The 26,001-nt window shown below is 46.7% G+C and overlaps 1 protein-coding gene across 3 annotated transcripts; it reads right to left on the bottom strand.

Moving 5' to 3' along the window:
- Positions 1–3,857: 3,857 nt before the first annotated feature.
- On the bottom strand, positions 3,858–25,437 carry wu:fa11c10 (protein FAM110A). Of its 3 annotated transcripts, none has more exons than XM_068716688.1 (3): positions 25,356–25,437; positions 7,324–7,734; positions 3,858–6,971 (listed from the first exon to the last, which is right to left on the bottom strand). In XM_068716688.1, exon 3 carries the CDS (start codon positions 6,959–6,961, stop codon positions 5,552–5,554), a length of 1,410 nt encoding a protein of 469 aa, XP_068572789.1. In that variant the 5' UTR covers positions 6,962–6,971; positions 7,324–7,734; positions 25,356–25,437; the 3' UTR covers positions 3,858–5,551. The 3 variants fall into 3 exon arrangements, with proteins under 3 accessions (XP_068572789.1, XP_068572790.1, XP_068572787.1); XM_068716689.1 differs by lacking the exon at positions 25,356–25,437 and adding an exon at positions 18,775–18,833; XM_068716686.1 differs by lacking the exon at positions 25,356–25,437 and adding an exon at positions 16,125–16,288.
- Between the last annotated feature and the right edge of the window lie 564 nt (positions 25,438–26,001).

Below are 26,001 nucleotides of genomic sequence, written 5' to 3'. Positions count from 1 at the left end.
GCAGATGTCTGCACGTCTCCACTGCGTCTCATGGGCGTAACCGCCACCTGAAGTGTTTATTTTAGCTTCAAGTCTCCTGAGCAAACTGCCCCCAACCCCCCCCACACACACACACACACAGACACACACACACACACACACACTATGTCTCTGGCCGCAACAACACGACGGCAATGCACTAAGCTGCGTGTGTACTGGTAGAGTTACTTTAGCTGTTAGCTGATAGTCAAACACACCGCTCAAGACAGTAAAAGTGAGCAAACTGTGATCACTTGCAGCCCCAACCGGCCAGAGACCAGTTCAGAGTATGTGTGTGAGGGGTTAGCGGTCAACAATCAATGGCAGAACCAAACAGGCATTAAAAGGTGTTTTGAAAAAGTGAGAGTTCCTTGAGGGTGCAGCCATGAATGAGCACCTAAAACAGTACGAACTTTTCTGCAGCAGAATGCAAGATTAACTGGAGACAGACACAGAGGTGCACACACAACCGATATCATTATCTCCTGGATAATAAGCTCTTCCTTCACTGAGCCACATACTCGGAATAACAATCAAACCCATCATTATGTTGGCTTTAAATGCTGCAGACAAGTTTTGACATTTTCAAAATGAAACAACTGAATCCTTTGCATTCTTTTTTGTACACATGAATCAATGTCGCCGTGTTCACCGTCACATTTTAAAAGCCTGGAGTAAGACTGAGAGTATTTGCCGTTTGATCCCGTGTGTGACTGGTTGGATGAGAGATGAAAGCTGCACCGCGTCCAACTCTATAGAGAGGAGCGTCAACAAAACAGAGTTGGCTGTGTGTTTAGGCAGCGAGCGGCGCTCCAGAGGAACAGATAGAGACAAAGAGAGGAAGATAGAAAGATGGATGCCAGGAGATAAGGGAAGCGACGCAGTGCTCTGCAACAAAACGCTAAGCTAACACAGACAACCTAGTTTTGTTTTCCCACGGGTCGTACAGTTGCTCCCAGTGACACACACACGCGCACACACTGACACTCACAAACATAGTCAAAAACACAGAGATCCCATCTGCCCCGGCGCCTTAATCAGCTTATCACTCCCTGCACTGAGGCCGTTCAGAAGGACTATACCAAGCTTTGACATACATTAGTGGCACTGCTGGGATCAAGCAGCATACTCTCCCTAACCGAGCACCCGCCCACCCCCGTCACACACACGTCCGTCACACTGGAACTGGCAACCCACAAATTCGGGGATTAAGTATGCATGCATGCATTAGGGAGCCGTACACACGTTTTCGTCCCAAAAAGATTGGAATCATCCTCAGCATGTAAGTACCATTAAAAAGCATTAAACATGCACACTTGGAGGACTTACTGCTTAGAGAAAAAAAACAACACAAAAACACAAACAAGTCGGGAGACACGCAACGGAGCAAATACAAACTATGTGTGTGTATTCTGACCAGAATGCTAAAGCCCAGCTGATCTCTCAGTAAATATGGACATATGGTCAGCCTCTGTGGAGAGAGAGAGAGAGAGAGAGAGACACAGAGAGAGAGACAGAGGATGATACAGAGATGCTTCTTGGCGCGCTTTCCCTCATCCGTCCACAGGGAGACATCTTATCCTCTCGGGACATGTGTTCCTCTGCCGAAGCTGAAGCGTTTAGCCTTTTCGACTCCTTGCATCACGGCGGGGAGCGGGTCAGAGGCGTCCGCTCTCGGTTATGTAACGACGAGACCGTTGACGGGATGAAAACAAGGGGAGTTGTCGTGCCAGACTGGCTAAGTTAGTTACGTAAGTTCCACAGAGCGGTTTTGAAGAAGCGATGTGAAATTGTGTGCATCCTGTAGCAAAACAACAAAAAAAGAAAAATCGGTGACAGCTTGGAACAAAACCTGGCAGCTACAGTCAGTCTGTGATCTCTGGCTCACTTAGAAGTTAACAAATGAAGATTTTGAATTGTTAGGAAAGTCAAGTTCACTTCTAGGTTTCTTAAACAATACATATCGATTGGTCATTGATCATTTCCCAGCATTATAAGATAATAAAATGGCGCATGTTTATGTTTGAATGCATATAGTGAAAAAATTATTAGCGCATCGTTACTGCATCGTCACTTTCATTAAAACCTTTTTAATTGAAACAACAAAAAATTATGCTGGGTTTTTTACCAAATAAAATTAGTTTTTTAGCAAACTAAAGCTACACTAAATTGTTTTTGGTTCTTGCTGACCAAAACCAGACTGAAATTTACAATTATTAACAAAAAGCAATGCTCAAACCCACTGCCAGTACTTTATTACTGCCAAATATGTTCTGACCGTTCCAGAAGGAAAACTACCTCCTAATTTAATTTCAACTTTTGAATGAATAGAGTCCTGTACCTCCTGCCACTCGCGTTCTTTTTCATTAGAGCCCCAGAGACACACAGCTGCTCCAACACTGAGCTTATTTGCTTCTCTAATAGAAGCCGACACCCTCGATGTCTCTCTCTTCCCATTTCTACCTCCTTCCACCAACTTCCTCTCTCCTCCTCTTCCATTTCCCAGCTTTTAAACTGCTGTGATCTGTCGTTTTTTTTTTTTTTTTTTAGATCTCTGCTTCTCTCTCCCCTCAGTGTTGCTGGCTGTTATAATCAGAGTTGCCTGGGTGACCAAAGCGGGCTGCTGTCATGATGCCCAGGCCGCGGGGCTACAGGCAGAAATACTTCATCATTTGCGACAGCGTGCTCCACTCCACCAAATCCTCAAGCCACCCACATCCTCGAAACCAGGACCTTGTGAGAGCAGTAAACCAAGGCCACGTGCGATGATGTCATGATGCGAAGGGGGCGCTGTGATTGTTGACAGGCGGGGAGGCCACTGCGGAGCGGTCGCGGGCCCGAAGGAGGCGCGGGGCCACGGACCAGCTGTCTGGGAGAGGGAAACCACCGAATATCAGAAGTGGCATTTGATCCCAAGAGCTAGTCCGCACTGGGGGGAAAGCTCGTGTTACAAACTGGGTGTTTACCAGGCTCATAGCGGCTGTCAAAATATACTAACAAGTTGAATCATGGGAAATGTAGGATCCGATTTTCTGGGGCCCGAAGTACCTGAACGTTAAGGAGGTAGACGACGAAAGCGCTATAAAGAATACGCCAGTGAAGAGCATCAAATACTCACCATCTGTATCTGCACAGAATCCTGCAGCGTGACCTACTTAGTCACCTCCCAAACCTGTACGAGGTAAACACTTGTTTTTAGGGGAGTGTCTAAACTCGCAGCCCAACGAATACATACACTTTGGCCCGTCTTGTGGCCGAAAAACCTCTTTCACACCCATTTATTTTCCCCTTCAACAGTGCGCTTAATTGAGCGGTTGCTCTCGTTAACGAGGATGCAGGACTCTGAGACCGGGCGTGGTGCTGGGGGAGAGCTTTGGTGGGGGTGGGGGTGGGGGTCAACACAACCGGCTTCTAGACCAGTCATGATGGCGACTTCATGGGAGCGACTTAATGAGAGGCTACAAAGTCCAAGAGCAGAGTTTGCACGTGTGTCTGCATTTTTTTTTTCTTTCTTCCATCTAAATAATGAATAATTCTGTCTTCTCTCACAAGAACACGATTCAAAGTAAACAAAAAGCCGTCCAGAGGAGATCAGTGAAAGTGCTGCGTGTCCATTATTGATGCTGGAACGAGGGGCCAAACACCTGCCTCTGCTGGACTGGACCACATCTTTCAGATTATACAGCAAGCAATTGGCAGCAGCAGCAGCAGCAGCGCTTCATAAACCCTCCAAACAGTGAAGAAATTAAGAGCAGCAGCTGTTTGCAGCCATATGGTGGAAGGTTAGACAACTTGAAAGACCAGAAAAAAAGAAGAAAAAAAAACAGCAAACAAGTACATACTTTAACATTTCTTTTTATTATTAATTGTTTAGAATACACCACTGTAAAGCATTTTGGATCTCTCACTTGAAGACTCTTTGGGCATCCAGTGCCGGACTCTCGGTCCACCGTGTGTTCTCCGGCCCTCTGTGGGCTCCGCTCTTCATGGAACAGGTCCGAAGAGGAGAAGCCTGGCCGGTGCTCACACTGAACGTGCTGAAACCTTTAAAAAGGAAGTAGACGCAGAGGGCGGAGAACCGGCACAGGGGGGGGGGGAGACGGACCTCCTCTCTCGCTCCCGCTGCGACAAACAGGAAGTGGAATAAATAGAAAGAGGTCTCACTTTCTTCAGGTCACGCGTTACTCTGGCACCGTGACCGGCGCCTGTATCTGCGCCTGTTTGAATGGGATCCTACATGAACTGTAGTTGCGGTAGATGTGATCAGATTGCGCTTAAGAGCGGAGATTGAATGCTGTACACAAAGTTGTCCAATATTAAAAAATACATTAAGTTAAAATTTTCCAAATAAATATTGGTCCATATATTCGTTAGTATGGCAAGTGCATCTTCCTGAGACACTTTCAGAACCGCCATAGATTTCTTCTTTTTCCCCCTCTCTTCTCTTCTCTTCTCTTTTACCCGTCCTTTGATTTTCTCTCCATTCTGACTGGAGGCTAAATAACTTGTTCACGCTACACTTACTTCAAAACCATCCACTTCTGAGCTCAACCCTGACTCATATGACTTGCTCCCCTCATGCGTGCCGAGACATACATCGTAAACAGATTTTTCTCCCGCTGCACCAGTGCAGCAATAATGTGAGACCACGTTTCAGACGCAAAACACACACACACACACACACCTGGACAACGTTGGAGTCGAGACACACAGACTGCTAACTGCTGCTGCTCCCGTATTTACTGTAATAGACCTGAATGTACGTCTGTGTCGTGAAGTGATTATCCGTGTGGGAGCAAAGTGTGCTCTTCGTTGAAACCTTAAAATGAACGTGTACAAAATGTTTCACTCGCATGCTGACAGAAATTTGTATAATAACAGTCTTACAGCCAAAAGTTGTTTTTTTTTGTTGAAAATACAAATGTGTTTATGGAAGCTTTTTTTTTTTAATGTGACATTTCACAGTATCAACGTGGTTCTCTTCCTCCAGCAGTTTGCAGCCAAGTCCCAGTGGCTTTGTGCTGCGGAGCTCCCTGGTACACGCACGCACGCACGCACGCACACACACACACACACACACACACACACACACACACACACACACACACACACACACACACACACACACACACACACACACACACACACACACACACACACACACACACACACACACACACACAAAGTACCTTAACATGAGGAACCACAAACGCAAATTTCCTCTGCCTTCATCCTCACCATCATCATTTATACCGGTCTATTATTGCTTTTGTATACCAATATTGTTACACAAGATCAAGTGAAGGAAAAGGGGAAATGTATCGTCCATTTAGTCCTGCAGGGAAGCAGTCCTGACTTGCAGCCCGGAAAACAATCACTGATGTGTAATTTCCAAAACAAGTGTCTTCACAGGAAAATTAAAAGAAACAACTACTGGATTATCCTTAAATGTGACGTAAGGCAGCAGAAGATGTGCTTTCCCTTCTTCAGACGTATGTATGCATACAAAAAGTCCTTTCAAGTCCTCGTTAGTCTATACGTTAGACACGGCACTGTTGGCGTCTCGCGCCTGACGGATGCCGTACAGCCACTTGATGACTCGAGCGTTCCTTTCTATTACGGAGATCCCGTACGGGACCCGTTCGCTGGCCCGGGCGGGTCCATCATCGTCCTCCTCGTCCGCCCTTGCCCGGCCGGCCTCGTCCCCGCACTCCGAGCTGGGCGTGCTGACGCTGCGGAGCTTGGAGACCGACACGATGTCCGAGTTGGCTCTCGTGAAGCGCTCCACTCCCCCCATGCCCTCCACCTCCCCTGGGTCCAGCCCGCAGTAGTTGAAGAAGCGCTCCAGGTCGGCGGTGGCGCGGGAGTAGCGGTCGCTCAGGTCCGACTTGGACCGGTGCAAGGCTGGGTGCTTGCGGGCCGACCCCTTGGAGCTGGCGTTTGATATGCGGGTGAAGGCGGGGGAGGCTGGCGGGATCATGCCGGCTCGGCCCAGCATGGGGCTAGGCGGCAGGTAGACCGGAGGGGAGGGCAGGGTTTGGGAAGGGGCGACGAGCTGGGGCTTGGTTAGGTTCTGAGAGGGTGCAGGAGGTGGGGGAGGCGGGCCCTGGGGGTGTGCGACCTGGCCCTGGGCAGTCTGTCTGGGCCTGAGTTGGGGCTGCAGCATGACCCTCTGAGGCTTCCTTATCTCAGCCTGAGGCCGAACGTCCACCCTGCGCACTGTCACTGAGTTCGGGGAGCTGTAGGGCGCTGGAACCCCAATGCGGGGTACTCGTGCTGGAACAGGGGGCGGGCGGCGGGTGGGTTCTGCCGCGGGGGTCCGGAGGTTGTTGTTGAGCGGAGAGGAAGTGCAGGAGGAGGTGGAGGAGGAGTTGATGGTGCCGTGGTTCAGCGGTTTGAGGTTGTTGAGGAGCCGGTTGCTCCTCTCTTGTTCTGCCGACAGGCTGCTGCCGATGCTCTTAGCGCCCGATGAGGGAGATGACGAGGAGGGGGAGGTGGAGGAAGAGGACTGGGAGCAGGGCATTGGTCCATCGCATACATCATTGATAAGATTGTTCAGAATATCCAAGTTAAGAGCAGGTCCTCGTCTCCATCCCGCTCCGTCCCTCCCTCCTCCGTTCTCCACGTCGGCTGGGCAGCGGGGAACTTTGCGAGCCGGGGGAGTGCTTATCTGGCACTGGAGCATCATCCCCGGGGGAACCAGGGGCTTGCGGATGATTGGCGCTTTGATGGGGGCCTGGCGGGTGAGGGCCACCTGCTGGCTCTTCACGTACTTGGCCTTGTCGGCTTCCAGGCGCTCCACGGCGCTCAGTTTGCGGGCCCCGGGCTCGACCTGGCGACGGAAGTAGTCTGGGCCCTTGTGAAGTATCCTGAAGGGCATGGCGGAGGTGAAGGGGACCCCGGCCAGACGGCCGTCTGACGGCCGCAGGGTCTCCACCGGCATGCTCGACGAGCTGACAGAGAGAGAGGAAAATATTGTCCATCAGTGAAAAGGTTTTTGAAACAGAATGATGTACGAGAGAAGAGACAAGCAAAGAATAAAGAGTATCTAACACTTTAAAGGTAACAAAAAGTGGTTCATAGCAACCACTGGACACAAGGAGATACAAGTTAGACTAGAAACAAACAGAGGGAGAGGTGGGTGAGAGTGGGGCTTTAATGGTCAACGAGCATCCTTTTAGAGCGCTCACATGTCCTCTCTAAGCTTAAGAAAATAGCTCTTTTGTACCCTCTCTTTTCTTCCCACTCTCCTCCTCCCCCTCCTCCTCCCTGCCTCCCACCCAGAGCCCCCTTTAACTTCCTTACCGGTCGCTGTGCTGCTGCTCTCACTTCTCTCCGTTTCTTCCCTGTCTCCCCCTCTTGCTCTTTTATCCTTCCTTCCCCACTGAGTCCACGCTCAGTGAAAGGCTACTTGTGGGACGGGGTCAGTCGGGGTCAGATTCCACATCAGGCCCGGCCAGACCACCTCTATTAAGCTCGGCGGAGACCCAGAAGGGGGGGTTTTTTGGCTGCAGATCGGAGTCACCGGTCAGCTACAGTGCAGTCGATCAGGAGCTGTTTTTAATCCGAAATGAAGGTCCAGTAGATCGGCCGGCAACGCGACAGCCTTTGAGATCCCCTTCACGATCTCTGTCCTACTCGTCCGTCAAGCCCGTCCAGCTGTGAGACAACACAAAAAAAAGCTGTCCGGCAGCTCAGCTGGAGAGACCCACAGTCCTGGAGAGGGTTAAAAAGAGATAAAAGTCCAAGTCAGATAATAGCAGAGCTGTCTGTTTTCCGCCCGCGTCTCATTAACAAAAGCATCCACACGCACTGATATATACACACACACACACACACTCTCTCTCACACACACACACAAACACTTCTCCGGCTGACAGACGGGGGACTCTTTTCAACACTGAAGTGGAGCAGACGGGACAGGCTTTAATACCGAGGCTGGCTCCTCCCAGCCGGCCAATCACACGTCAAGCCGGGAGCCTCAGCGGGGCACGGGGGGCGGGGCTGGGGGGGCGGGAGGTGCGCTCGCATTGGTCCCCCTCGAAAGGGCTTCTGACCAATTGGACCCATCCCCCCCCTCAGAGCACAACAAAACACCGGGGCACGGTTTTCATTCAAATGAAAATTCTTTGAAAGGGAGAAAGGGGGGAGAGGGGGAAAAAAAAGAGAGAGAGAGGAGGACAACGGGCAAAAACAGCTGCAATGTTTTGCATCGACTTGCATCGAGCTCAGCGGGGTGCTACGAAAACACTGTGGAAAACACTGAAAGCCCGCACAACTGTTCCTCTTGTTAAGCTCTTTGTCTTCATCAGCGCAGAAGAGGAGACAAAGTGTGGACGACAGACGGAGAGTAAACAATAGACTTGTTCCAAGTGTCATCGTGGTCCGCTTTGTTTTTCTAACCATGTCCTGGTGCTTGTAGTGCTACGGCCCTCTGTCTTAAGACGGCCCTAATAAACACAACACCAGTTTAGAGACAAGACAAAGACAAGTTGAGAGACAAGACAAAGACAGGCAGTGAAAGTTTTCCCACTGTCGGTTGGCACCTAATTACTTCTCCTGTATTTCTGGGTTTTAGGAATTCAAAACACTGCTAATATTTTCTTCTTTTTCTCCGAGCTCAAACTTCCCAAAAAAACAACCCCCCCCCCCCCCCCCATCCCCCAGACTGCTTCTTATCGTTTACAATGTTTCACTCCAGGATTACATCACACCCAGTTTGTGGGTCCTCCTTCGCCTCCTCCTCTTCACCTCCACCTCCAACATATCTATTCGCACATTTTTAATTAGTCTTTTTTTAGCCGTCTTCCTTCAACATGTGACCCTGTTTCCCCCACATCCCCCTCCTCCCCCTCCCCCTCCCTCGCTCTCATCTCTGAACAGCAGACCAGCAGCAGAGAGAAAGAGCAAAAGCGATCATGACAGCTTAGACTTGGACGGACACACACACACACACACACACACACACACACACACACACACACACACACACACACACACACACACTTGCTTTCAGGAACTGCAGGAGCTTTAAAACCCACAGATATGCACAAACAGTCACACACACGTCGCTTTCATCTCGACTGTGTGACAAACCAAAGAGAGGTTTAAAATAGTCTCGCTTAAATTACAAACACATTTGCATCACAGAAAATAATGATTCGCAAACATTCAGCGACCAAAAGCCTTTAGGCAAACCATTGGGGAGGACATTCAGAAGATCGAGCAAAAAAAAAATACAATACTGGAAATACCGATACCGGCACAATGAAGAAAGTGATCCGAGTGAGAATAAAATGTAATGTCTGCTGGGCAAAGAAAGGAGGGATTGTTCAGTTGGTTTCAGTTACAGGAAGACAGAAACCCAAGAGAGGTGCAGAAGACGAAGATGACATCATCACAGTCTCCATGATCCTCAGAGTGACACACACACACACACACACACACACACACCTGTCTTTACATTCTTGAGCTTAAATTGGTTAATAGATTACTCGATTGATTTGCACACTGTTGGACTCGGGTTGATGAATGGTTTTGAAAAATGCAGCCTTGAGCTGCTAGCCTCAAGCAGAGCTGACTTTGTACCTTATTTATTTAACTTTTTCATTTTTCCTTTTCAAACTCACAGTGTTTTGCCCCAACCAACGCTGACTCGAGTGACATCACTTCAGGCAACTTATCAGGCGTTACACAGACCTCTCTAGAGACACAAAAGGGTTTCTACAACCTTTTTCACATACATATTGTAAAAGCAGTGGTCTCAAAAAGACCATTTTCTACTTCTCTCCGTCAGTCGTACATGTGACCGTTCATAGAAACGTACCCTAGAGAAAGACTTTACCAGAAAGACAAACGTCTGACGTTTAGTATGCTGTGGCCTTGTCATTACCCCTCCACAGGCCTCCCTCTACTGAACAAAAAACACCCTTTTAGTCCAGATTTAGAGCCTTTTCATGTCCACAAAAAAAGACCATTTTCCTCGAAAACAAATACTCCGACAGAGGTCCCACTTCATTGTGTAATGGTCTAAGAAGTGTACACACACACACACCAACCTGGCCTCCTAGCTGCCTTTTCCACAACATGACAATGTCATTTAAAGGCTCCATTCCTGAGTCCGACATTTAAACATGACTACAGTGGACAAATCATGTAAACAGAGAGGAATCATGGGATATCTCTCCAGCTCAAACTTGATAAAAACACAAGGTTTTAACAGCCATGCAAGAGCTGTGTGCGTGCAAACACACACACACACACACGTCACACGTCACACCCACGTAAACCCATTCAGCTGATCACTTTAATCCCATGATCCACTCATTATTTACTCTGTTTGTTACAACAGTTAAGTGGACACTGTTTGAGATGGAGGAGTGAAGAGAGAAAGAGTGTGAACAACTCAACAACAATCATTATTGATTCAAGGCTCCAAAAATCTGCAGCAAAGAACTGAAACAGGCCAAATAAAAGCTGCTACATTACTGTAGCCTGCATGGAGATCAGCTTTGGGAGTATGTTAATGCATTTAAACACATTTAACTTTCTTTATCGGCATTGAGAAGACATGCAAATATCGTCAGCCTGGAATAAAAACAGCAGCTACAGTCGTTGGTTAACTCACTACAGGGTCGGACAGCTAAAAGGCCTCTGGCTGCCAGAAAACAAGGTGTGAATTGACCAAAATGAGTCACGAGATGTTATGTCACTGTGTGTGTGTGTGTGTGTGTGTGTGTGTGTGTGTGTGTGTGTGTGTGTGTGTGTGTGTGTGTGTGTGTGTGTGTGTGTGTGTGTGTGTGTGTGTGTATGTGTGTGTGTGTCAGTTAGGAATGACTTCCATCCTTTTACGAACTTTCCATTCATGTTCTGTTCCCCAGTTTCACAAACAGCCGATGTCTCCAAAAACGCGACGACCACAGCGAGAGGCCGAGGAGTGACATTTCTGTTCCACGATGGAAACTTGCTCGGTTCATTTATCACATGTTAACCACTGCAATGTTTTGAATTTGACTGCCTTTTACATTTGGCTTTCCAACCGGGAAATATTAGCGGGTAACGATACGTTTTTTCTAATGATGTCCGCTGTGTGTGTGTGTGTGTGGGAGAGAGAGGTTGTGTTGCATAGTGTGTGAGCGAGTGAGTCATACCTTAGAAAGACCAGAACAAGAACAGGGAGATAAAAGTGTGCTGCGGTATCGTCTCTGGATCTCTGTGACCAGAGATGCCGCAAAGGGTGGCAGAGGAAGCTCCAGCTGAAAGGAAGGGATGACTACGGTTTCCACCACAGCTGGTCATCTAGCAACCGGCCTGCTTAAGACCAATTACAGGGTGAGCCCATGAGCAATTTGCCTGGCCAATAATTTCTCGCACCAGGTTACCGAGTGACTGAATGAACAGCAAACGGCACCACGTGAGGACATGAGTTTTAGTAGGAGACACAGAGGAAGAAGAGAGGCCAGATCTGATGGAACTTTTGGCATCCTAGAAAATGTCCTGAATTGTGACAAATAAAGAAACGAGATGCAGCAGCACACCGAGGGTCCAAACATCGGGGGACGGGGCGACATTCACGCGTGTGGTCTGTGACGCCAGCTGGCTCGGTCGCATCGCAGTGGCCCTGGTCCAGCGGCGGGACATTGACCCCAGATTGTATAGAAAACAACAGGAGAGCCAACCTGAAGAGATGTCCACCAGAAATCCCCTCCTGACACTGAGGAACACATCCTGTAATCACGTGAACTAAAAGAATGACGGAGGTGTAGATAACAGATAAAGGTGATTTTAAACGACTTCTGTCTCAGAGGTCTGGTCGAGCTACAGTAAACAACAACTTTCAACTTTCCCCAAGCCAAGAGAGAGAGAGAGATAGAGAGAGAGAAAGAGGAGAGAGAGAGAGAGAGAGAGAGAGAGAGAGAGAGAGGGGGGGGGGGGAGAGACAGAGACAGACAGACAGAGAGAGACAGAGAAAGAGAAAGAGAAAGAGAAAGAGAGGAGAGAGAGAGAGAGAGAGAGAGAGAGAGAGAGAGAGAGAGAGAGAGAGAGAGAGAGAGAGGGGGGGGAGAGACAGAGACAGACAGACAGAGAGAGACAGAGAAAGAGAAAGAGAAGAGAGAGAGAGAGAGAGAGAGAGAGAGAGAGGAGAGAGAGAGAGAGAGAGAGGAGAGGGGGGGGGGGGGGGGAGAGAGACAGAGACAGACAGACGAGAGAGACAGAGAAAGAGAAAGAGAAAGAGAGAGAGAGAGAGAGAGAGAGAGAGAGAGAGAGGAGAGAGAGAGAGAGAGAAAGTGATTTCTCAGGTTCATCGGCCGCCGAGGAAGCAGTGACGCATTTCACAACAGGGAAGACAGAAAGACAAACAAACGCATTCAGCTGGAGTGTTTGCTTCTGACTGAGTGACCGGACCGTAGCCCGTCTATTTCTGGGCTTTTAAACTTGCCTCTTTGCCACACCAATGCTGCAGATGAACACACACTGATGGATGCCGTTACACCAACTGTCCGAATGAACCGCCGCCTAACAAAAAAACAAAGCGCTACCAAAAAACAACAAGCAAACAAGTACAGACTTCACTAAAACCTCTCAACTCCAAATAGGGTGTTATTGCTTTTACCTGCTCAATCAAACTCTTTTTAAAAAGGCGGAGCTCCATGGACATGATAGCAACTGTGAACACACACATGGGTCTTTGTAACAGTAAAGATGACAGCAAACAACAGAAAAGATCGTTTTACAAGACGACAACTCAAGGTCCTCTGACTAGCTTTTCCCAGAGTGTATCATGTTCATATACTAACAAAATATATTTATATAGAATCAATAGATGCAGATATATACAGTATATGCAGAGAGAGAGAGAGGTCGCATGTTGGTGTCAGTTACAGAAGAGCATATCTATTGCCGGGGGATTCAGGGTTTGCTCAAGGACAGTTTGGCTGCTTTGAAATAGTTCCAACAACTCTACAGTCATGCTTGCAGCTAAATGCTAATATATGCATGCTAACATTTGGTAATTAGCACTAATCGCAAAGTTCAGCTGAGGGTATAAACAAAACAAAAAAAGTTGGACCTGAAGGCGCTAGAGTAAAAGTTAGGAGATCGCCAAAGTCGTTAGGATTCATCCTCTGGGTACCATGAATGTAGTTTTGGAGATATTTAAAGTTTTTTACAGTTTTGGACCCTCTGACATCACCACCTTACCAAGCTCCGGCTTATCACCCCACTGGGACACCCCAGCTTCAGTTGGTAAGTCAATAAAAAGCTTAAAAAGAAGAGTTCAAAAGGTTATCAGTCCAGGCTCATTTAGGGAGCTCTAAGACAGCTAATGAAGACAGAGAGGGGAGCGTCGGTCCTCACGGGACGCAGCCGTACTGCCCTCAACTCACCACGCTGAGCCGTGCGACCGGCAGCTCACTTCCTGCTGAAAACAGCACTTGGCTGGGTAGAGACATGCATGACTGAAGTGGACAACAGGGGGTTATGCAACCATCATACGCACCAGGGTCTAGACAACCACTGGACCATAAGCAGGCAGTTATTATAGCATCTGGGTTCATCTTTGCATGGCCTCCCCCACCCCACATCCTCTGGTGTCCCCTTAACCCCCCCCTCCTCCACCTCTGCCCATCAACTGTCTGTGCCTGTGGCCCTCAGGAAACACACACATCCATGCACAATTACACCCAGGGGTGGGGTGAGGAGGATTCCAATGAAATCCTGTCTTGTGTGTGTATATTTGAAGCTGCGCATCCACAATTGTCAACATCCTCATCTCTCTGTGTGTGTGTGTGTGTGTGTGTGTGTGTGTGTGTGTGTGTGTGTGTGTGTGTGTGTGTGTGTGTGTGTGTGTGTGTGTGTGTGTGTGAGAGAGAGAGAGGAAGAGAGTTTTGACTGAGTAGGTAATCAGTGGAGAGCAGGTGGCTAAGTCTTCCCTCGGGAAAACTTAACTCGACAGCTAACGCAAACATATTATAAAATCTGCCATTTGCCCACATTAAATGGAAACAAAAACGTGTTATGTGTTGCAACATGAACAAAAACAACATAACATACTACAAAAAAAAACAACAAAAGTTGGCACAACCCAGTCGATTAAGTTATTCGGTATTCAGTTGTCTCTTCAGAATTAACATTTTGAAGATGGCAACTCTGTGACAGAACTCCTTAGGTCTCCTTAGGTCACTTCTGATTCAGATACATCTAATGATAAGATGTTGGGTGGTTATCTTTCTCCCTGTACTGGGTAACGCGCATGCAGGATTACGACTCTTGAGATTTACAATGTCCGTAGGGATTCTGGCATTGCTGAGCCTCTGGAGAGCTAAATAACTCGGATACAGCGAAGAACAAAAATTCTGCTGATTATGGAAACTGCAATGATACCCCTCAAACTGATCCTCTTTTGGGAGATGTGTAATTTCAAGTGTGTGTGTGTGTGTGTGTGTGTGTGTGTGTGTGTGTGTGTGTGTGTGTGTGTGTGTGTGTGTATCACTGGCTTGAGGCTGGAGCAAAACTGTCAGGTAACACACACATACCTGGAGACAAAAATGCACACTAATGAAATGACATGCCAGCTGCATACAAAAAGATACAGAACAACTGCATACCTGTACAGTCACGTGCGCGCACACACACACACACACACACACATACACACACACACACACAGCTCCATGCTGCAATGGTGGTGATGAACGCATTCCAGAGACGCAGGCCTGGACGCAATCACATACTGATGTCCACAGTCAGCTACAGAGCCACCACACACACACGCACACACACACACACACACACACACACACACACACACACACACACACACACACACACACACACACACACACACACACACTGGTGTGGGAGGAACAGTGGTCACCGTGGAGTCGCCTCAATGGCTAGGCCTCACTGTTGGCTTGAATACAGGGAGTGTTTCACTCGCGTGCACACACATGTACAAACACACTGGACAAACTGTACTCTTTCTCCAACATTTAACCCTTTATAATCCCAGATTACCTCTCCACCGACAGAGAGAGAGAGGTGTGGAAAGTCTAAAGAGCGGTCGTGGTACAGTGAGTTTCTGTCTGCTATAGACAACAGCCTGCTGTAGTATGCCCTCCCCCACACACACACACACACACACACACACACACACACACACACACACACACATACACACACACACACAAGTTTAAAAGAAGAGAAGCACGTCTGAGCATCTTAGAAAGAAAAGAGAGACGGACGAGCTCATCAAGCTGCTCTGACCCTCATCAGCTCAGTGTGCTGCAAAGATAACACTGTGAAACGTCGGGCTGGGCGATGTGGAGACATTCTTTTTAAACAAATCTTGTGCTTTCACAAAAAAGCAGCAACCGTCAGTAATGTGGATATAATGACTGAGTGGGTAAAGTCTAATAATACAACGGCAAGAACAGAAAATCACATCACTGTTCTGTAACGCAGCCTTTAAAACCAGGAAAAGGCAACACTCATGCCTTGTTATGATTTAACGATATGGTTATAATAGTAACATCACCCAGCCCTATTTGGAACGCTGAAAAAAAAGCATCCACGTGAAACTTGTTGGAGGTACAACACATCCACTCAGCCCGCCGCGCCGTTTCTCACACCGTTACAGCTGAGCTGCCAAACGTTAGAATCGAAACCAGAATTTTTAGATTTGGGACATTCCATCTCCAGTACAAGTTAACACAGCCTGGGACACAACAAGACACAATAGCTGCCTGTATCAGAGCATTTGTATTGCTCTGTATGGTTTTCCAAACTACCACAACAAAGACATGTGCAGGTCCTCTTGCTATTGCTGATACAAACAACACATCCTATGTTTAAGATACTATTCGCAATGATTGATTGAATGCATTCACACCAACATGCCATAAACTCATTAAAGACGCAGTGACATCTACATCTTTAAGTCACACCACCACTCTCAAGTGTAAAGTTTACTGTCGATACCTAAACCCCCCCCCCCCCCCCCCCCCCCCCCCCCTCCTTTAAGCACACAGACACAACCCCATCCCCATGTCAACACACTGCAGGCACTCTGATCTGCTCAAACAGGACAGGAGGTAAAGTTTACTTACATGAAGTGTACGAGTCACACGGGGAGATCTTAAACCCAGGAAGAGCAGAAAACAGATTCTTCAAAAAGCACGAGGGGTCGAGGATGACACTGACAGAAAGCGGGTGAGAGCGCTGGGTCTGGTGAGAGCGCGGTGTGTGTTCCTGTGCGTCCGCGAGCCAAACCAACACTAACCTGAGCGTCTCTCTGCTCCTCCTGCTCATATGCTTCCCTCCTCCTACTGCCGAGGAAGACCCCGCCCCCTCTGTGGAGAAGCAGGAAGAGAGTCGGGAGAGCAGGAAGCAAGAGCTTGTTCCTCGTAGTCACATGATCTTCCCGACACCTTCTCATTACCCTGTCACTCTTTTTGAAGTGTCATTTCCACCCCCTAATATGGCAGCGGGAGTGGATGGCTGTGGTACAGGAAGACACCAGCGATCACCATGGAGAACACAATCGATGCACAGAAGACACAAATCAGAGATGGGTGACCTCACAGCCACGGTTGCTATTGCTTCTCGAGAGAACGACGGCCTTTTTCCTGCTTATTCCAAACAACCTGCTGTCGTTTCTGCAGCTGCTGCTTGAAAAAAATAAATCTGAAATGCATCCTTCCTGCTCACAAGGAGACTTTTCCTGGTGAAAACCGGGCAGCAGATGTAAACCAGCCTGAAGTGAGTCCATAGTTTGAGTTCTATGTACATGACTGGACTTATTACTGGAGCTGCAGTGATTTGTCTGTTAATCAATAGGTGGACTGACCTAGAAAGGTTGCAGCCATATATTGTACAGAAATGTCACTTAGTGGTGGGGTTTGTTCACACATGAGAAAATGTCAAATTGCCATCCCATTTACGTTATGAAGTGTGTGTTTCATATCATTTAACCCTCTGAACCCCAAGCCGTTTCGGGTCGTTTTTTTTTGCTCCCGTCACATTTTCCTCTCTATGTCCCTGATCTTCACTGCAGTATATAAGCCCTGCACCTCTAATGAAACAACACAATCATGGCTAGAAGCAGAGAGAACTCAAACAACAACTTTTGTGCAATATAACAAAGCCAGGAAACATAAAAAAGTAGAAGACAAAAACGCAGATAAACACCATTAATTGACTGAGTTTAGGTGAATTTACCTTACTACTACATCCCAGCATCCAAACAAAACAGTGACTTCCTCCAAGTTATTCCAGATAACATTTCCTGTCCAATAGATTCTCCTGAGATACTAAACAATGTATTCTAGTAAGTGAGAAAGTCAGGGGAAGGGAAGTGGGATAACATACGGTGTGGCGAATGGAAGAAAAAGATTATGATTATGAAGGAGGCGGGGCCAAGGATATCCTGTCATTAGGGCCTCCAAAACAGTGGTTCAGCAGAAGCTTTAACTACTGGAATACCTCCAGAGTATTCCTGTGTGTTTGCATGTAAAAGGGCCGGTGTCCAATCAATACAAAATAATAAATGAGTAAATGCACCTGTGGCCATTCCCACGAGAAGTTGATTTCACTTCCTGCACAGCGTGGCTGAGCTGCCCTCGCTCCTGACAGTCCAAACAGACACTCAGCGGTGCTTATTTAAAGGAGTCAGCAGGGCGGGGTGCACCAGACCCACACACACACACACACACACACACACACACACACACACACACACACACAAAAATACATGTATACAAACCGACACACAGGTCCAGGCACTCGCAGCCACAGTCTAAAGACAAACACACACACACACACACACACACACACACACACAGGCAGGAGGCAGCAGCGGACTCCCTCGCTAGAAGGAAACAGCAATCGGCGGCTCTGAAGTCAAAAAGCACACAGCGGGAGTCGATGGGAGTGGACCATAAATATTTCAGCTGGGTCAACAAATTCCAACGCCATCTCCACCTTTCTCTTAACGCCATCAGTCGCACTCTCTCCTCCCTTCCTTTTCCCGCCTCCTTCCGAGGATCGGAGCAGATAATCACACATTCATCATCTTCATACATCCTTTCTGCTCTACCTAGGTCGATCCACTTTCTCCTCCCTCTGTTTTTTTTTTGCTTCACCTCCATTCTGTCTTCATACTTCTTCTACTACCTTCTGTCTCATTCCTTCTTCTCATCCCTCTTTTGTCAGTCCGCCATCGCATCCATTGAAAAGCATCACGATCTCCGTGTCGAGGGGAAACATTTTGGGACATAATACCCTGAGAGCATCCCAGCCGGCCCTCTGTTAGTGGTAAAGCACCTCCATGAGAACACACACACCTTCGCTCGGAGACACGGAGGAGGCCGGCGGATTAAGAGTATTAGTGTGAGTGCGTGGTGCCGTCTCATTTGGCCAAACACTCTGTGATCCACGATGCACACACATGCTTCTCTTACCCACGTAACGACGAGACTTCTATCGAGGCCCGCTGGATGTTTATTAACCTCACACACACACACACACAACGTGAGCTCTAATTCCGCAACTTTGATTCATCAGCTGGAAATGTCTTTTTATAGTGACAGCTGGAGAGGGCGAGGGGTGTAAAGTTACTGCAGCTCTAGCTCCTTTCTCTCATACCAAAATCATATGCTCCGTCTCACACACACACACACACACACACACACACACACACACACACACACACACACACACATTCCACGAATGCAGGGACACTGCAGGGCTACATCTCACGTTACGGCTCTCTTCACACACTGGCGTGCCCGAGCAGGCCCGCTCTCTGTCGCCCTGCATCCTCAGTGGGTGAAGATATCAAACTGGAATCAACCCCCCTGAGAAAAAAACAAAACAATCTTGAGACTCCTGTGTAATGGTGACGGGGCAACGGAAGCATCTGCTCACATTTGCAATTCATGTGTTAAATTTGCCCGCGTAAACGTGATCAGTTCACGATAATAGACGGCAGTTGAAATTCAAAATTTCTTATCGGGCCTGGTTGACACCGACATGCAACGGGTGTTGACTCTCTCATGCTCATACGTGCTGCAAACAGACACAAGCAAATATTTTGGGCTTGTTTAAACATTGAGAGTTCTTTAGGGCGACATGTGACTTGTTTCAAAGCCCTTGACCCCGTCTTTAAATCAAATGCAGCAGATAAACACAGCAGACAGCCCGGCAGCAGAGAAAAGGCTGTTTCCTATGTAAATAAGATGCGTCTCTCCATGAACTAGATAACCTCTTCATTCGAGAGACATCTGACCTTGAACTACCTCCTGGCACACTGAAGGGTACTATGTCTTCACAAATGCAGAGCAAAACTGAATTAGTGTCAGGTGATATGATGTGATATACGAGACAAAACAGAAATCTATCAGCTGGTAGAGATTTCAACGTACACCTTCCACTTCCTTTTATATCTCTGCTTACACTCGGCCACTGCAAGCACATTTACATTAACACAGAGATTAGCGTGAAGCTTTTATTCTTAGCGCCCACGTCTACTCTGCATCAGAGGGGTCCTAAGGTGAGGTAGGATTGCACTTCCAGTTGTGGGTCTCACTAGAGACATGAGAGGTTCAAGGTGCAAGGTTATATTTATTCTCCCACTAGGGGAAATCGGTTTTGAAGGCAGAGGTCATGGATGCAACAAAAGAGACAACATCATCGACACAATAAATCACAGAGCTGAAGCGGGGGAAATTAATTTAAACTACACATGTACAAGAGTGCAAATGTTCAAGGGAAGTGCAACGAATCCAGCCAGAGATATGCTGTTAAACATACTATTATTAATGGCACTTGGGATGAAGGAGACGTGGGATCTCTTGGAGTGGATGGTCCTGGCAGGCCAACATAGAGCTGACTGTTATAAATGACCAAGAGCATCGTCTGAAGCAACAACAACAACAACAACAACAACATACCAGTATCAGGTATTGAATTACTCAAGTCCATTCGGAGAGAGCCCCGCTGACATCATCAAGCTTATTTTTTTGAACTTTAGAAAGCTACCTCAAACGCCACTGAAGACGAACTCAACCAACATTGTTTGCCCAGGCTAAGGACAGGTAAACTGAATCTCATGTGTAAAATTTAAAACGTGGTCCATTGAAACTTTCAACAGATAATATTCTACCACTCTATTAGTCTGCTGTGTTGATGGCAGTATGAACAAAAGAAACCAACTGTTTCTTTCATTAGCGTTCGTTAGCTCTGTGAAGTTTCGGTTATTTCAACAAAAAGAAACTTGTTGTAACGCTGAAATGTATAAACCACATCATGACCCTTTCCTTTCTATTCATGTGGACTGTAACGCCTCACGTGCAACTCTGCAGACAGCTTGCAGCTCCATGAAGACTAGTCTAGTAAAGGTGATCCTGATGTGACACAACAACAGAGGCACGTTAAGAGCCGTGTGTTTGAGCTCTCTGGTTAGTAGGTCATTGGGCCCAGTGTGGAGGGGGCAGGGTGAATAATGGTTAACAAGTAGCGTGTTGCTAAATGGCGACCTGCAAACAGCCAGAGGGGCTGACGACAGGCAAAGGGCAGAGTCTCTGTACGTGCGCTGAGGAAGCACAGACTTCTGGGAATGACACCAAGGAAAGGGGAGGGCATGATGAAAGAAAGGTTGGCATGCAGACTGCTGTCGTTTGTCTCATAGGGGGGGGGGGGGGGGGGGGGAATACCTCCAAAAATACACAAGCAAACACATGCACTTTTAAACTCACACGTTCTGGGTGTGTGTAGGGAGTCACGAAGACAAACCGATGAGCGAACACTGTGTGACGCATCACTGGCACACAAAAAGCCATCAAACCTGATATTGTACGTATGCGGTCATCGCTGATTCAGTCCGACCTGCCTCACAACCAGTGATGATTAATGACTCAATCTGTGTGTGGGCTGTTGGCTTAGAAGATGGCAGCAAACAGAAACACCACGTGTGCTCCTACACTTAGAAAACACAGACAACAAAGTGAGCAGATCAGCGTAAGACTGCTGTACTTCAAAGTCAGCCGCTAAAACATTTGCTTTGAGTGGAGAGCTGTTGAGCCGACAACTGCGTTAAAAAGAAGACGACGAAGGGCTTCTGCGGGACACTTACGACACGCGTGGTCTTCCTCTCCATGGTACCGCTCACTGAGCGAAGCGCTGTCAGTTCCACAGTCACAGACCGCCAGGGACAAGGAGTCACACTGACCTCATTCCTCAGGGCGAGACCGGCCCAAACTGAGAGCACCCAGGGGCCAATGACAGGAGGGAACTCCAGCCACATGACTCCTACTGTCTAGGATATTTAGGCCAGACAGAGCTTAACCTGACTGTGAAGCTATAGCAAGAGGGCAACGTGCACCCTTTAAAAGTGAGGCGTCATCAAGCGGAAACACTCAAGTCAAGTTACACACGCATGCAATGATCGGGCCTTCGTGCACATCGGAGGTACTGGAAGACGGTCAGACAGACAGTGTGAGGAAAATAATGTTGTTTTAATTATGTCCCATGTAGGACGATGTTCTGAATGTTTCTAGTACATGCATGCTTCATTTCCTGTGAATCCCTCGTGCGTGTGCACGCCATCTGAGTCCAGTGCTGCGCCACTGACCGTGTAAACTACTATATAGAAGTAATTAATCAGTGTAAAATACATTTGATGGCTATAGCAGAGTAAATGTCAGCCATAAATACAATCCAAAATCAGTTTGACATGATGACATTCTTGAGGATTATATTACTTTAGGTACATTTTGCTAATTAATACTTATGTACTTCTGCTTGACTCAAATTATGAAAGACTTTTACCTGCAATTTAGTGTTTTCATAGTGCGGTACTGCTACTTTTAGATCTGAATGCTTCTTTCGGCACCGTTCATCAGTGTACTTACATGGGATTCTTATTTAGTGCCCACAATATGCGAGTCGACACATGCGGTACCTACATGCATAAACACAAAGAATCTCTTTCAATAAGTACTTTGAACAGCTTTGCCTAATGTCAGATTGTATCTGTGGCGCTGTGTGTGTGTGTGTGTGTGTGTGTGTGTGTGTGTGTGTGTGTGTGTGTGTGTGTGTGTGTGTGTGTGTGTGTAGTTAATGTTGTATACTCTGGTTACGTGGAGCAGATTACTTGGCCCGGTGCTAAAAATGATGGGACCAAAAGATGACCTCATCATCTCACGGCGGCGCAGAAGTCAACGAGCACACAAAGCTACGTCAGTGCAGCATTAACGGACGAACACAGGTCGCCCCACAGGACAGACAGACTTCCTGTCAGGTTCAAGTTGGCACACTCAGCAAAACAACGCAACACTTTGACAGCAGTCAGACAGTAAGTGTGAGAACTGAAGCCACGCACTGAAACAGGGGTTGACTGTGACACCTGCAAAAAAAAAAAAAATAGCGCTCATCGTGTTCTCTTCATGCATATGTGTGTAAAATCTAAGAAGTGCCGGTCTGCGCTCTGCAAAGAAAAACAAACCACATTTTCCTATCTTGGTGTGCAACAATGATGTTGGCTACAATGGTATAGGCCACAGCTAGTGGAGCATAATCTAGCCTAGGCCACACTATCATTTGCTGGCTTTTCATTGTGATGGACGGTATGTAGGTTTGGGAAGGAAAAATATGATATTTTCCAGCTAGTCGCAGGCTTGGTGTCATATAGAGCCTTCTGGATGAGCCCAGAGAAAACAGAGAACATCACCGCCGGCGTTAGTGACAGCGGTTTGTCTGTTATACGCAGGCCATCGCTGCAGGCTGATGCAACAGTCAAAATGAAATGTTCCAGCGTGTCTGTCTGGGTGGCATCTATGTTAAGCACAAAGCGGCTGATATCTGATATCACTGAGTCCTTGACAGCTACATTCACACCGCTAGGACCAAAATACTGGAGTAGTTAACAACAGGATGGACAGACAGAGTGGAAAAAAGAGACAGAAAAGGTCATGAACCAAATGGTGACATAATGGAGAAGAACTTGAAAATCGACATGCACACGTCTTGTAATTTCTAAATATGCGTTTGTCGCAAAATGATTAATCTCTTGACTTTTTAACCCAAACATTTAAGACGTATTGGAGCCTCAGCAGTTAGTAAGAAGTCCAACACCAGAGATATTCCACAAGGTGACGTCAAAAACACAGTGTAGGCCTGCAAATTACTATATCATAGATTCATCTGCATATTACTTTCTTCATCAATTAGTTGTTTTGACTAAAAAAAGTCTGGAGAAATCACTATTTCCAAGAGCCAAAGGTTACGTCTTTAAATGTCTTGATTTATCAGCACAAAACCCAAAGATAGTCAATTCACAAGATATAAAACCGAGAACAGCGGCGTATCTTCACATTGGAGTAGCTTGAGCCAGCAAATGTGTCATTTTTGATTGGAAAAATGACTCAAACGAGATTATCAAAACAGTTGTTGGTTAATTTGAATCATTTTCTGTTTTCAGCTCTAGTTCAGTGTGCAGTAAATTACCTGAAAGAGTCAACATGTCTTAGAGTAGGAGGCCACTTGACAAAATCTTTGATGAACTTATCTTAAAAAACAATCAACCAAATCAATTTCAAGTAATTCAAAATAAAAGGATGACTTTTTTTTATATATTCATCCCATTAAAATTCCAGTTCCACTGTAAAGTTATTCAGAAGTACTGAAGCATGAGTTTTTAAAATCATTTTGCCCACCAGCGTTGCAAAGCTGCTGATCTAAGCTCCTGAATTAGACAAACGGCTGTGTTACCAGTGGAGTTTAATAGGCCAACATCTTCCAAGTGCATTACATAAGCAGAAGCCCATCTCCTGCTTTGATACCACTGATGTTAAAGCACAACCCCCCAGACAGGACACTAGTGAGCTGTGGTGGGCCTCTGTCTTCAGTTAAAACCCACCATAAGCTTCTTTCCAGACATCACCAACCGATACTCATTTGATGACTTCCCTTGTCTAAATGAAGGAAACAAAGTCTCTGTGGATTCTTCAAAAAAAAGGCAGATGTGAAAAACAGTAGGCCGCTCTGCACCACGGCTACATGCACTCTGTCACGCACTGCTCTCAACGTTTCAAAAGCGTTATGCTTTTTCCATTAAGATATAAGAACTCGAGTCAGCCGACTGGTTTTCTTGTTTTCCCCAAGATGAACGCTCGCTCTGGAGGGGCCCATAAAAATAAAAAAAAGGCCCCACGCTGACAAACAAACTGACTTCTCTAGACTGCGGGCTGCACATTCCTGGCCTGGGAATGATCAAGACGGGAAATTACAAGGTGGTGTGTTTGTTACCGTTGCCCAAGGTGAACAGCTTTCGCATGTCTATTGTGAGTATGAGCCAGTTATTAAGCTGCTAACCACAGTCTGCTTTTCTCACTTGTTATATATTTTACATCTGATGTGACAGGATGGCGCAGTAGCTTTTCCAGTCAAAGTAAAGGGAGACCTGGCAAATGGCAATTCAATCAGATTATCAGGTCTGCAGCTGATCTTTGACCTCCCAGCAAAGAGGAGAAGAGAACATAACTTCACTCGTGGTAGTCAGCTGCTTAAAAATCCTGACTTTTTAAAATGACTCCGGACCGTACCTGCTGACTCAAGGAGAACACAACCAGACTAATACAGGGAGGGACCTCTGATTCAACCGCAGCAGGTCCATCAGGCCTCAACTCACCTCTGATGACGAGATCATCACTGCTCTCCTAACACTAGTGTAAATACAACAGCCAAACTGTGTGAAGCCTCTTGTGTAACCTTTACACCAGACTAGACTCATATCCTCCAGACTTCCTCTTTTTATGCAACAGGCATCATGTTACCGCACATATTTTTTCTTTTTTTTTTTTTTACATTCTTCTGGGAATAACAGCCTGATTTCCCAACATCACCTCCCCAGTGGAGCCATCTCTGCAGGAGGAACTGAGGTGGTCTCAGATAGATTAGAGGCCTTCTGCAGGCTAAATGGGGCATTAACATCACAGAGAATGTGTGAGTCACTAAGCTCACCCAACAGAAAACAGTAAGGTAGTCATGTAAATGACCATGTTGATAATCTTGGAACAATGAAGCACAGCTAGTAGGCGACTCTATGCTAATGAGTTGAAAGAATATTGTAGTTAAAAACCACTCTTTTGGCCTCCTCGACTGTAAACTCAGAAAATACTCAACCAACTGTGAGGAGCAGCAAACTTGCTTCAAACGCTTTCTTTCTTTGTTTTGTTCTTCTTATTTAGCGTTAGCTTAAAAAACGTTCATTATGCTAAGGTTACAACAAAAGCCACATATTATATTCCACACGACCACTTTCATTAAAATGACCCACTCACCCGTGTCCACAGCTCTTTTGGGAGGACGGTGTATTTATGAATGTGTGTCGAGACGGTTATTTGTAGACACGTGTAGACCTCGTATTGACTTTATCAACAGTTCACTTTCACAGAAACTTTCAATGTTGGCGCGGCTGATACCATGAATGACCTCCGACCGACCACACTGTCACATATACCTGGGCTGTGTACGCCTGTGAAACAAGCTTCAAAATAATGTGTAGATTATTGAGAAGACATGTTTGACTGACCGTCGATTTTCAATGACTCTGAAAAGCTTTATTCTTTTTGCATTATAGTTTATTTAAAAAGAGACACCCCCCTAAAATGAACCGCACTTTGGTACGGTCGGGTTTTCTTCTCATTGGTCAGTCTGGGCCATTTACAGTTTTTGGAAGACGCTGCGTGTCCGTTACCTTGGTAACCACGTACTCTCGCGAGACTAAACCAACTTGAACGTTGGACGTTGAACAGGCTTTTCTTTTGTCAGACGTTCCTTCACGCCCCAGAGGTGCAGCCCTCAGTATTATCACTGTTACAGGACTCTTTAAGTTCAAATAGGAACTGTGCAGCTTTACCAACTCAGCCGCCTCCAATATTACTTTGTGGAATAATAAAGTTAGTTAGCTGAAAAGAAAATCCATAT

The sequence above is a fragment of the Cebidichthys violaceus genome, unplaced genomic scaffold (assembly GCF_023349555.1).
Source record: "Cebidichthys violaceus isolate CVI_PGR_0920_01 unplaced genomic scaffold, fCebVio1.0.p SCAF_202, whole genome shotgun sequence".
Classification (NCBI taxonomy): domain Eukaryota; kingdom Metazoa; phylum Chordata; class Actinopteri; order Perciformes; family Stichaeidae; genus Cebidichthys; species Cebidichthys violaceus.
This window is presented reverse-complemented; position numbering and strand designations above follow the sequence as displayed.